The 13,652-nt window shown below is 47.5% G+C and overlaps 1 protein-coding gene across 1 annotated transcript; it reads left to right on the forward strand.

Moving 5' to 3' along the window:
• The first annotated feature begins 541 nt into the window (after window positions 1-541).
• Window positions 542-5,674, forward strand: TBKBP1 (TBK1 binding protein 1). The gene is made up of 6 exons (XM_044673723.1): window positions 542-800; window positions 1,375-1,497; window positions 2,293-2,397; window positions 2,861-3,041; window positions 3,571-3,752; window positions 4,453-5,674. Exons 1-6 carry the CDS (start codon window positions 576-578, stop codon window positions 4,516-4,518), a joined length of 882 nt encoding a protein of 293 aa, XP_044529658.1. The 5' UTR covers window positions 542-575; the 3' UTR covers window positions 4,519-5,674.
• Window positions 5,675-13,652: the final 7,978 nt, after the last annotated feature.

Consider the following 13,652-nt stretch of genomic DNA (forward strand, 5'->3'; position numbering starts at 1 on the left):
CATCTGAGGGCTGGGATTCCTGAACCTCTTCCTGCTGACAGCCACAACCCTATGGCATCAGTCTCCACATCTCCCATCAGGAAGGGAAACAAGCCTGAGGTCCCTGGTGACTTTAAGGGGAATGGTTTTGTAGCTCTGGAGGTGAGACATATCTTATATAATGAGCAGGATTGGCTTTCGCTTCTCTGGAGTTTTGGGGTTAGACAGAATGACTCCCACTCCCTACTTTCTCCTACCAGGGGTTACCAAACAGGAGGAATAAAGTCTTTAGGGTCAGAGGCCACCCATAGCCTAGCTGGACCTTATCTAGATTTCATTCCCCCTCCACCCTGGGATCCCTCTCTCTCTCACACAATGAAACTGGGAAGTTCCTGGTCCTCATGTCCCAAAAGGATTTAAACCTCGGAGATGAAAGGAATGTGGATGAGGCATGTGATAGAGACACACCCACCCACATTCCCACTTGGGTTGGGGGGAGGTTTTGGTATTGGGTGACCTTGGCAGACCTTGGCTCCCCCTTCCCCCCTGCCCCCCCAGGTGGCTCCACCAGGGCCCCTGTCCCTCGCCTGAGTGCCATGGAATCCATGTTTGAGGACGACATCAGCATCTTGACCCAGGAGGCGCTGGGGTCCGGCGAGGTGTGGCTGGACGGGCCGGGGGGCCCTGTGCTGGGCAGTGACATGTGCTCTGCCTCCCACTTCGCACTCATCACAGCCTACGGGGACATCAAGGAGCGGCTGGGGGGGCTGGAGCGGGAGAATGCTACCCTACGGCGCCGACTCAAGGTGTATGAGATCAAGGTCAGGGGCCATCAAGGCCTCCCTCCATCCCCACTGTTTCAGGGAGGGATCTTGTTAAGGGCCCTGGTGGAGGAATCAGGTTATTGGTCCCATTGGTTTTCAGGGGTTTCCCAGGAGAAATCTTATACTATGTTTTATTCCTGGGGTAGTGTGGAGAGATCAGGAGATCACCTAATCCCCCAGAAGGGTTATCGAGGAATAATCTGTCTCTTAGGACATCCAGTGGGAGGTTTAGGCTAGAGTATACAGAGAGGATCTGGTTTGTAGATTCTCACTGGGAATCTCCTAGTGGGTTCTGCTAGGGACGGAGTTGGGAAATCTGGTACCAGGACAATCTGAGAGACATCTGAGAATGGTGTCCAGTGAAAAGTGCATGCCAGAGGCATGAGAGGGATTTGGGAATAGATTGGTTAGGAATCTAAAAAAGGGATCTATCATGGATTCTGGCAGAAGGAGGACAGGTGACCCTTGGGGGATGGTATCAATGGGTCAAGGGTCTTGAAGATAGACTACGGCATGGCTAGGTGTTCAGGGAGATGTCCCTTCTGAGAACCCTCCCTTCTACCTCCTGCAGTACCCAGTAATTGGTGACTTTGGAGATGAGCACAGCTTCTCCTTGTATGAGATTAAGGAGGGCTCCCTGCTGGAGGTGGAGAAATCCAGTCTACAGCAGCGACTCAATCAGTTCCAGCATGAGGTGAGCCCCTCTCCCCCAGGGGACCACCATCCATATGGTTCTTTCCCAATCACCCCTTCTGTACTATGTCCCAGGGTGGGTATCAGAAATGACGATAGGGAACAGTTGGGAGGCTCTGGATTAAGAGCCAGGCCTGGAGACTGGAAGGTCTTGAGTTCAAAACTGGTCTCAGATGCTTCCTAGCCGTGTGGCCCTGGGCAAATTGTCTAGTCCTTAACCCTCTTCTGTTAATTCATAGTATTGATTCTGAGACAGAAGGGTAGAGTTTTTTAAAAAGTGACTATATTCATTCCTTTTTAAAGCCTTGAGTCAGCTACTTTTGCCCCTACCCTTTTGCTTCTGGTTGGGGAGGAAGGGCAGAAATGACAGAAAAAGAACCTGAGAAACCTTCAGGGTGCTGTGATCTTGGTAAATTAGGGCTATTAGCCCTAAGTAGAACTGATCAAATAGGCCTTTTCCCCTAAATCCCACAAATATGGCCCCTTTCCTCCACAATTTCTTTACTGATAGTGAAAAATATAGCACTACCTGAATTACACTTTTGCTAGTTTTGTGTGGTGCCTGGGCAGTCGTCAAGCCTCAGTTTCCCCACCTAGAACAAAGGGAGATGATAATAGTTGCATTACTTCCTGTACAGGGTAGTGAGGAAATCACATTGTAAATCTTCAGGAGCTAAAAAACAATGTGAGTAATGTTTCGGTCTGCCTCTGACCCTGCTGTTTTCCTTCTTTTCTTCCCCATCTTGTATTCCTACCCTGTTCTCCCCTTCCCCTCCCTCTCATGGTTCTTGGTCAGCTCCAGAAGAACAAGGAGCAAGAAGAACAATTGGGAGAGATGATCCAGGCATATGAGAAGCTGTGTGTAGAGAAAAGCGACCTGGAAAATGAACTGGGGGAAATGGTGAGGCGTGTGTGTGTGTGTGTGTGTGTGTGTGTGTGTGTGTTTGTGTGTAACCTGGGTCTGTATGTGTGTGTGTGAGACCCTAGGTGTGTGGGTGTGTCTGTGTGTGTATGTGAGATCCTGAGTCTGTGGGGTATTTTGTGTGTGTGTGTGTGTGTGTGTGAGATCCTGAGTCTGTGTGTGTATGGCAGATGTCTGGGTTGGCGTTTCTGTGGCTATGATGCCAGCTGTAGCTGGGCATCTCAGGGCAAGCCTTGGTGTGCTGGTATGTGTCTGTGTGTCCGTGTGTGCTGGAGATGGGGGTGGGAGGGTGAGCAAGGTCTGGGAGGGAAGGGGCTCTCTGGTTCTCTGGCCCCCTACCAGGGATGTGGGGTGGAGTGATGCCCTGAGGGGGTGGGCATGAGGACTCTGGTTCAGAGCTGACCTTCCCTCCTCCCTGCCCTCCCTCATGTCTCTCCTCCAGCGGGCTTTGGTAGAGACCCACCTGAGGCAGATCTGCGGCCTGCAGCAGCAGCTCCGGCAGCACCAGGGGGGTGGGGACAGCAGCTTCCCCTGCCTGAGCCCTCCCGCAGCTCCTGCCCCCTCTGACCCTGACCTTGACCTCCACTACCTGGCACTGCGAGGAGGGCCTGGCCTTGGCCATGGTGAGATCCCCCTGAGGGCTCCACCTCTATTTTCCTACTCCCTGATCGCATGGGGACGAATCCTCCTTGGGTCACCACACAGACCCACTCCTGCCCTCCGGAATTCTCTCTAGCTCTTTCCTTTGCCCAGCTAGGCGGCCCCGAGCATGTTGTTTCCAAGATGACCAGCAGAGGGCACCGCCCACCTAGACTCAGTGATGCCAGGCCTTGGCTGGATGGGTTGGGGAGTGGCGGGAGATGAGGAGCAAGCCGAGACTTAGAGTCTTCTGGGAAAGAGGACCTTGGAGAGGTCACTGAGCCAACTGTGGGAAGAGGCCGACTCACCTGCCTCAGGCCTCCCACCCTCCTCAGCTCTCCTTCTGGAGCTGTGACTTGGCTACCTTGGGAATGTCATCTCACAGAGGCTGGTGAAGGGGGTGGGGGGTGGGCAGGCGACCCGAGGGCTCAGCCAGCCCTGACCTTGCCCCTGTCGTCCCCCTTCTTCTCTCTGCTTTCTTTTCTGACTCCCATCGCCCCCCTAAAGTGCTAGAGCCTTCCCTGGGCTGGCCCAGCCCACCCAGTGTTGGGGAACTGGAGAGGAGGCGGCTGGAAGAGGCTTTGGAAGCAGCTAGAGGGGAGGCGAGGGGGGCCCAGCTCCGGGAAGAGCAGCTCCAGGCTGAGTGTGAGCGGCTCCAGGGAGAGCTGAAGCAGCTCCAGGAGAGCAGGGCTCAGGTATGCCTCCCGGCGCCTCATCTGACCCTGCCTCTGCCTCCTTTTTTCCAGTTCCTTGGGGATTTGGGGGTGACGGGTCCAAGATGAAGCCACAGCGGGTCCTGGGGGGTTGGGGAGGGTGGGGAAGTCTGGGAAGGACCTTTGAAACCACTGGGAAGCACTTACAGAGAGCTGCCCTTCAGCTAGGTCAGTCAGACCAAACAAGATCTCCAGGAGAATTTTGATAGGCAGTGGGGGGTGCGGTGGGGTAGGGTGTCCCAGAGATGGGATCTGATGTGGAGTAGGTTCCTGAGGTCTCACCTTTTTGGTTTTTTAAAATTTAATTTATATTTCAATGAATGAAAAGTCCACCTCTTTCTCCCACCTTCTCTACCCTATCCCATTCCCTACTGAAAAAGAGAGAAAACTAAACTCCATGGAATAACCATACGTATTCAAGCAAAATGATTTTCACATTGGCCATGTCCCAAAAAAAGGCCGTCTCAATATGTACTGTGAGTCCACCACATTTTTGTCAGGAGATGGGCAGCACGTTCCACCATGAGTCCTCTGGAATCGTGGTCGGCCATTGCACCAGGATTCACAGGAATCTTCAAAGTCTTTCAAAGTCATCTGCTTTGGCCATGTGGTTATTCTTGTAGAAACGGTGCTCCCACTCTGCTCTGGGCTCTCTCATCTTTCGACTTCTTCTCTCTCTTAGGATTTGGCTTCCAACCAATCCGAGCGGGATATGGCATGGGTAAAGAGAGTCGGAGATGACCAGTAAGTCTCATGGTTCCCTCACCTTCCTTTGACGCCTTGTCAGGGCACTCTCACAGCCCTGTGATGTTATTATTGGTTAGGAGAATTACCTCAAGAAGTCTTCATTACCATGGGTGATAACACCTGCTCTTTAGGGTCTTAGAGAATTACTTGAGGGGCAGTGAGGGATTAAATGAATTGTCCAGGCTTGCACAGCTAGTATGGGCCAGGGGCAGTTCTTTCTGACTCGATTCATATAACTTTTTCTTCTTTATCATTATCACCACCATCAATTATATAATACTTTAATATATTCCAGCCAATTCGTAGGGTCTCATTTAATGCTAACAGTTCACTATTAGAACTAAGTATCAACGTTGTGTTATCTATATTTTACAATTGAGCATACTGAGAGCCCCCCCAAATGCAGACTTGCCACAGGCAGCTTTGAGTCAGAGATGGAATTCCAACTCAGATCTCTCCCCTCTCCTAAAGTCTCATGCTTTCCCCCCTGTGCCTCTCCAGACACAGGGTTAAATTCTCCCCCACTCCCCCCACTGGCAAGAGCTCTAGGTTTTCTGAGGTGGTTCTTTCTCCCTGTGGTTTCTCTCTGGTGAGGTGGGAAGGAGGCAAAAGCGGGGGTGGAGTTCAGGGTTGAGGAAGTTCCCCTAATTCTCTCCTGCCTAACGCCCGGGCTCCTCTGAGGATGGGATTGGGCCATGTTTCCTTGGTGGGCTTCAGTTGCTTGCTACTGCCGCCGCGGATGAGCTGTGGGTGCCACTGGGTGAGTTGTCTGGCCACTCTGGCCCTCCATTTCTCATAGGCACCAGGATGAGACAGTCCAGCCCCTTCTTCCTTCCCTGGCAAGTACAGAGGGGTTGGGGCCAAGTGTGGTTGTTCTTAAGGTTCTCTTTTCTCTGCTTCTTTGAAGAATTTCCCTTCTGGATGGGGGTTGGGCATTTAAAAATTGGAAGCTCTCCAAAAAAGGCAGAAGCAAATGGGGTAGGATTTCAGTGGGGTACACTGAGAGCCCCCCAAAGTGAAGACTTGCCCAGTGACACACAGGTAGCTTTGAGTCAGAGTTGGAATTCAGGTAGATAAACCAGAGGGGTAGGTAGCACAGTGGGTAGAGCACTAAAACTGGAGTCAGGAGGTCCTGGGTTCAAATCTGGCCTCAGACACTTTCTAGCTGTGTGAGCCTGGGCAAGTCACTTAATCCCCATTATCCAGCCCTTACCACTCTTCTGCCTTGGAACCAAAACACAGTACTGATTCTAAGTCTAAGACAGAAAGTAAGAGTTAAAAAAAAAAAAAAAAAAAAAAAAGCTTAGCTAATAGGTAGGATGATGAAACCCTTCCCTGGGCCTGGGGGAAAGGGATCAATACTCAGAAGCAGCTTTAGAAGACTCACCCCTACATCCTCATACCCACACCCACTTCAGCAAATTGCCTCGTGTTTGTACTCCACCCCGACTTCCAGTTTCTATCCAATAATGTGGCCTCTGCTCAGAAAGGGGTCTGGGATGAGAACGCTGAGACATGGGTTCCTGCCACTAATTCCCCATGTGACGTTGGGCTAGTCATTCCTCACTCTATGAGGCCTCAGTTTCCTCATCTGTAGAAGGAAGGAGTCAGACTAGGTGACCCCTGAAGCCCTTTCCAGCTCTAATGTTCTTGACCCTTTGTTCTAAGGTTCCTCCTTTGCTTTGCCATTGGAGGATATGGAGTTGCCTTGGAGATAAAGGGAGAAAGATGGTTCCAGGCAGAATATGAATGTGGGGCTCTAGCTATTGAGGACCCCTTCCTTCTCTCTCTTCCTGCCACTTCCCTAAGGCCTCTCTAGCCCAGTAAGACTCCTCCACTTCATCTAGTGCTGGCAACTAGAATCCTAAGGGAGATCGAAGGGCCTTGGGTGCCAGGCTGGGCTTTGTTGCTGAGATGCTAAATGCTGGTCCATTGACTCACATTTTGGGGCCCACCTCAAGGGCTAAGACCAGAGTCAGTAAGCCCTTAGAGCAGCCCAAGAGGGTGTCAGATGTCTAGTGGCTACTGCACCAATGTATCTGTGAGAGAGAAAATTCACTCTTTAATTGTACAGATGAAGGTCAGATCTGGGTTGTGTAACCTTTTAAAGATATGGACAGACCCTTCCTAGTGTGTGATCCTGGGCAAGTCACTCAACCCCCATTACCTAGCCCCTAACTTCTTCTGCCTTGGAACCAATACACAGTATTGAGAGAGAGAGGGGTGGGGGTCTGGGTATTAGAAGACCTGGTTTTCCTGGACTCAGCTAACTAAATTACCTTAACTAACCATAGTAATTTATTGTGTGTGACCCTGGACCAGTCATGTCCTCTTTTATGCTCTCAGTGTCCCCAAGTGTAGAATGTGGCGGTTAGATGACCTCTATCTAAAGCCCCTTCCTGCTTTGGCATTCTGTGTCCTACATTCTAAGGTCCTTTACAGTCCCGATGCTTTGCTTTTAAAGGTCTCTTTCAGCTCTGACATGCTATGTTCTATATTCTAAGGTCCTTTCTAGCTGTGACATGTGGTCCTAGCTCCCTCCTAACCTGCTAGCTTGTGATCCTCTAAGTTAATACAATATGATAGGAAGTCAACATAATATTTCTGTATCACTTCTGGAAAGTGCTTATAATACACGTGTGTGGTGTATGTAAGAACTAGAGTGAAGGCTCTGAGGATCTCAGATCTTACCTAACCTTTTTCTATCACCTGCAAAGAAGTTTATGTTCCCCAAGGAAAAGAGGAAAAACTTGGCCCTGAGGGGTAGTGTGGGATCTAAGGGAACCAAGGGAAAGACAAGAGGAGGAGGAGGAGGAGGAAGAAAAAGGAGGCTGAGGAGGAGGAAGAGGGGGGGAAAGAAGAGGAATAGGAGGAAGAGAGGGAGGAAGAGGAGGAGGAAGAGAAGGAAGAGGGGGAAGAAGAAGAAAAGGGGGAGGAGGAGGAAAGTATGACTATATCTCCAGTGGAGAGGATATTTTTTTCTTAATGACTTACTGATTTTATTAATTTTACTAATGTTCATTATTTCCATTTAGGCTAAATTGTGAAAATCTTGTTTTCAATTTTCTTATGAAAATGCCATATCCTCTGAATGTAATTTAAATTTATTTTTATATTGTCTAGAGTGATTTTATTTAATTTTTTAAAACTTTGAATATTTCCCCATAGTTACATGTTTCATGTTCTTTTCCTCTCCCCTAAACCCCACTAACCCCCCTTAGCAGACGCACAATTCAGTGGAGAGGATGTTGCTGGTGGACGATAAACACTAGGGCTGCCAACCAACTTGGCTTACCTTTTTTTTTTTTTTTTTTTTTTTTTTTGCCAAAGTAAGGACAGTTATGACTAGATTGCTTTTATAAGGAGGCAGAGTGTGGTGAAGAGGGAAAAACATCCCCCTCATACATAATTAGAAAACCTGAGTTTGAATCTTAGCTCTTCTTCTTACTAGTTATGTGACTTTGGACAAGTTATTCCTCCTCCCTGGGCCTTCGTTTCTCCCTATAAAAAGGAGTTTTCTAAATTCCCTTCTAAATGAAAATTCTATGATATGAACTAAGCAAAGTATCCTGGGTTTGGTTGGAGGGTTGGAGAAGATGCTAACTCTGATTTTTACACTTCTGCCCGATTACTTTTCCTTATGATTTCATAAGCAAATACTCTGGAAGGAGAGAGGGCCCCAGTCAGGGTTCTGGGTCTGGGACAATAGCTGGGGCTCTGGCATGGTGCAGGGAGAACTACTGGGTTGGCTTATTTTAGCTAAAAGAACCTAACATATGGACTTACTGGCCTGAGAGTCTGGTTGCCAACCCCTGGACTAGATGATCTCTAAGGAAAAGCATCATGGATTGTGACGGTGCAGAAGAACTATGGAGCAAGTCAAGAGTGGCTTTGTGGTTAACTTCCAGTGTGATCTTGGGCAAATTACTTATCACTGGACCTCAATTCCCTTATATGTAGGAGAAAGGAAACTGCAATAGAGGAAGGCCTAAGGTCTCTCTTTCACCCCAGGAGACAATTCCTCTCCTCCTCCCCACCCACACAGGGACACACACACACTCCCCTGTCCTGGTGCCTTGTGACTATCACTGACTCTTTCTGCTTTTCTGGGCTCAGTGGGTACGGAGATGCTCTTGTCATCATTGTTCAGGTCCATTTCTCCCTCCTCATCTCTCAGCAGCCTTCCTCCTTCCCTCACAAGACAGTTTTCCACTTGCCACTCCTTCTCTGCCCACTCAGATATGGTGGGAAGAGCCTTGTACTTGAGCTAACCCCATATATGCATCCCTTCTTTGCCCCACAGCTTTCAGGGGCCCTGAAAGGGGTGGACAGCCCAAGATGACAAGAGTTAAACCCTGAGAGGAAGTCTTGTTGACTCTTCTCTCCCCTAGACAATTCTCTTTACTTATATACCCAGCTTCTTTTGATAACTTACTCCTTCCCCATATCTCCTTACTGACTTTCCCCCTTCTCATCTCTTGGGGACTCAAGCCCAGACCTGACCCTGAGCCCCTTCTCTCCCTCCCCATTCCTCACTTCCCAGCTCCCTTTTGCTTGGTGTCTTCAAGCACATGGAGTCTGTACCATCCAGGACACCACCTTAGAGTTGGAAGGTACCTCCAGGCCATAAAATTCAGCCTTCTAGTTAATGCAGAAATCCTTTCTATGTTTTAGAGTTTCAGAGAGCTACCAACTTCACTATCCATTCCATTGTAGGGCAACTCTGATTGTGGGAAACGCTTTCCCTTTATGGAGCCCAAATATGCCTAATTGAATTTTTATTGAGATATTTTGTTCCTGCATCGTCTTTATTTCCAAATAGATCTCTCCCTTGCCCATTGAGGCATTCCTTATAACAAAGATTAACAAGTAAAGAGGCAGGGGGCAGCTGAGTGACCCAGTGGATGGAGAGCTAGGCCTAGGTATGGGAAGTCCTGGGCTCAAATCTGGTCTCAGACACTTTCTAGCTATGTGAACCTGGACAAGTCACTTAACCCCCATTGCCTAGCCATTACTGCTCTTCTGCTTTAGAACTGATACACAGTATTGATTCTAAGACAGAAAGTAAGGGTTAAAAAAAGTAAAGAGGCAAAAAGAAAAATGTTCAGTAAAACTAAGGAACCCAACACAACCACAGAGTTTGATGGGACATGTGATGTCCCCGGTCCATAATCCCCCACCTCTACAAAGAGGTGAGAAGGATGTATTTTATGACTGTTCTCTTATGTCAAACTTGGTCATTCTAATTACACAGAGATCATTTTGGGTTTTTGGTTCATTCCATTTATATTGTTGTAGTCTTTGTGTGTGTGTTATTTTTCTGGCTCTACTTTATTTCACATTATTCTCTATATTATCTTGTACTTTTCTGAACTCTCCATATCCCTTGTTTCTTTGCTCAGCATTTGCCCAGTGAAGGGCACCTATTTAGTTTCCAGTTGTTTGCTACCACAAAAAGCTTATTCTACATAACGACCCTTTAAACATGGGAAATCTGCTGTTGTGAACCTCTTAGGACTTCTCTTCTCCAAGTTAAACTTGACCAGTTCTTTTGGATATCAAGTCAAGAAGACCCGAGTTCAAATCCGGTCTCAGATACTTCTCAGCTGTGTGACCTTGGGCAAGTCATTTAAACTTTGCTTGTGTCTCCTCACTGTAAAGTGGGAATAACAATAGTGGCTGCCTCTCAGGATTGTCATAAGGATAAACTGAGATAATATTTGCTTAGTGCTTAGCACAGAGGATTGGCACATAGTAGGCGTTTAATAAATGCTTGTTCCCACTCTCCCATCCTAGCCAGCTCCATCTGTTGTCAATCTCTCGCCTAAAATGTGGGGCCCAGAATTGAACAAAACACACCAGATGGGTCCTGATCAAATGAGATAATGTTTGTAAAGTGCTTAGCACCATGCCTGGCACCTAGTAGTCAATTAATCCTTTCTTGTACCCTTCCCTTGCCACTCTGGCCAGGGTAGTAGACAACAGAAAGATCTCTCCCTTTCCCAGGACACTCTGCTTCTATTAATGAAGTTGAAGGATGAATTCACCCTTTCTTTGGATGGCAGAATCTGGATTCAGGATGTACATTATCTCCCATGTAAATTCTTCCTTCCAAGTTTAGGAGCCATTAGTCTTTGAGAGGAATGAGATGAGAAGCCCCCAAATTCTTCAAACTTCTTGATATCTCATAAGATAGAACCATAGATCAGAATCCAAGGTTATAGGCCTTTCTAAATGGTAGTGAAGGGGACAGCTAAGTGGCTCAATGAATTGAGAGCTAGACCTAGAGAGAGATGAGAGGTCCTGGGTTCAAATCTGACTTCAGATACTTCCTAGCTGTGTGGCCTTGGGCAAGTCATTTAAACTTAATTATCTAGTCCTTAAAGCTCTGCTGCTTTGGAACCAATACAAAGTATTGATTCTAAGATGGAAGGTAAGAGTTTTGAAAAAAATAAATAAATGAACGAGAGTGAAGATTTCTTTTGTTGTCAACTTCCTTTGCTCCCTGAAAAGTATCTCAAGGCATGAGGTAGGAAGGGCCTCAGGGTTTAGAGATGGAGGCTTATATGAACTGACTGCCTTTGTCTTGCCCCTGTAGTCAAAGCTCACGGTGCTGATCTCTGCCCCTTTTGACCACTACTTATGGCTTCACCCCCTCCTTCACCCACAAGTCTCTGCATGGGCTGTGGTTATTTATTGGGGGAGAAGTGTGAAGTCCATAAGAGAAGATGGAAACTCTGTCTCAGGTAGAGGCCAAGAGACAGTAGAGTGTCAGGTAAGACCTGAACTCGGAGACTTCCCTCCCTTCTATGTCTTATCCTTGACCCCTACAGTTTCTGTTTGCTATTCAAGGTCCTTTCCCATTCATTCCTTCTTCTATGCCTTCACCATATTGGGGGCCAGGGAGATTGAGGGGGTTGAGTTGGTGCATTATGGTTCAAGTTGCAGTGAATTGGAGACTTTTTGAACCTTAGCCATTAACCCTTTCTCTACTACTAACAGAGGAATGGGGATGCTATCTAATTCTGTCTCCCTGGATGGAAAACTCACTGAAGGATCCCCTCATACTTGACTCCATGACTATGTAATTGATTTTTTTTGCTGTATTTTTTTAAACATTTATTAATATTCATTTTTAACCTGTTTACATGCTTCATGTCCCTACTTTCCCCTTCACCCCCCGCTCTTCCCCCACCCATGGCCGACACACATTTCCACTGGTTGTAACGTGTGTCCTTGTTCAGGGCCTATTTCCATATTGTTGTTAGTTGCATTGGTGTGGTTGTTTTGAGTATGTAATTGATTTTTAAGCTGATTTGTGTAGATTTAATAGCCACTGTGCCAAAATATGCCTCTACCCTTTCTCCCTTTAGGGTCCCTTTTGATTCTTTCTCCCACCCTCTACCTAGGTGTCAGTTGGAAAAGTGAGCAAGTGGGATCTTACAAGGGGGCAGAGTCTCTAAGGGCAAGCAGGATAGTCTTTGGGGGTCTCTTAGATCCTGAGGGATCCTCTATGGAATTTCCTAGTTTGTCTATACTGAATAAGGTTTTCTGAAGGAAGAATAAGAATTGTGTTAGACTGGAAAGAAAGGAGAGGTTGCTCCTTGACCTGAGATTCTGGGAACCATCTGCTGGAGTTGGAGGGGGAAGGAGGTGGGAGGGGAAGAGAGTGTAGGGGGGAAGAAGCACCCCAGAGGAAGTGGTTGCAGTGCTTAGACTTCCTCCTCCTCCTCCTCCTCCTCCTCCTCCTCCTCCTCCTCCTCCTCCTCCTCCTACTTCTCCTCCTCCTCCTCCTCCCCCTGGCCCTACAACCTCAAAGGCCTTGGTGACCAGCCCTCTCCCCTGGTGGTGGGGTAGGAAGGGCAAGGGTGGGTGTGGCTGCATCAGTGGTGGAAAGTTTGGTCTGTTGTTCCTTTAATCCCCAGGGTGGGGTGACCCAAGGGCAGCAGTGGTGATGGGCTATAGACCTGGGTATCAAGTCACTATTCTTGAACTTGACCCTAACCCTAATTCTGATCTCAACTTTAAATCTGAACTTGACTCTTACTTCACTCTTGACCTTAATTCGGAGTCTGACCCTATTCTTGACCCTAATTTTGAACCCTCTCCTAATTGTGATCTTGGCTATAATTCACTGGTAGAAATTCTTAACTCGTTCTTGATGCTAATCCTTCCCCTGATGTCACATCCCTTCTCCTGATCCTTGTTCTAATTCTAACCTTTATGCTAAATTTGACTGATGAAACTCTAATCCCAATCCTGGCTCTAATAGTTCTGAAAAGACCTAGCACACGTTCCTGTGTACATGCTAAGTGCCCAGTGGTATATATAGCCTGGTGTGGTGGAAGGTGACTAGAACTTTGGTCAAGAAACTTGGGTTCTAGCCCAGTTCTGCCATTTATAGCTGAACATAGCAAGGCATGTCCCCTCCTTGAGCACTCAGAAGTGTATATCCCCTTCTGTATAGTGGAGATAATAATGCAAAGTGCTGTTTTATATTAAAGCCGAGGAAAATGAAACCAATGGGAGTCTCTGAGGTCCCTTCCAGAGCTAAAGCCCACGGTCCTCTGAAGGTCACATAGCTATCAATGGCAAAGACCCCACTAGCCTGATCTTATTCCTATTTCAATGTGTTGTGCCTTGCTTATGCCCCAGTGGGAAGCTGAACCAGATAGTCTCTTGATGTCCTGTCCATTGCTAAGATCTACAATTTGATCATTTGATGAAATACTTTTTGCATCAATAAATGAATTGATGAATAATTTATTTATTCATTCAATAGCTCAGATACCTGCATTTGGAGCCCCTTACCAGCCCCACTTTTTGGCCTCTGGGTCTTTTGGAATCCTTGGTTCTGTTGAATCCCTTTTCAGGGATTGAGACAGTTTCAACCTTCTGGGCCTCCACCTACCCATTTAGTTGTGTGGGAACTTGTGCTGTGGAAGCAAAGTCCTCTAAAGTTTCTTTACCCCTGGGGTTCTTCCCATCCATCCATCCATCCATCCATCCATCCATCCATCCATCTATACAGCCATGTCCTTCTCCTTCTCTTCCTCTTCTTCCAATTTCTATTTGCCCTCCTTTAGTCCCTTGCTTTCCCCTGAACCAGCCCAGTACTTCTTGCTTCCAGGGTTC

The sequence above is a fragment of the Gracilinanus agilis genome, chromosome 4, assembly GCF_016433145.1.
Source record: "Gracilinanus agilis isolate LMUSP501 chromosome 4, AgileGrace, whole genome shotgun sequence".
NCBI lineage: Eukaryota > Metazoa > Chordata > Mammalia > Didelphimorphia > Didelphidae > Gracilinanus > Gracilinanus agilis.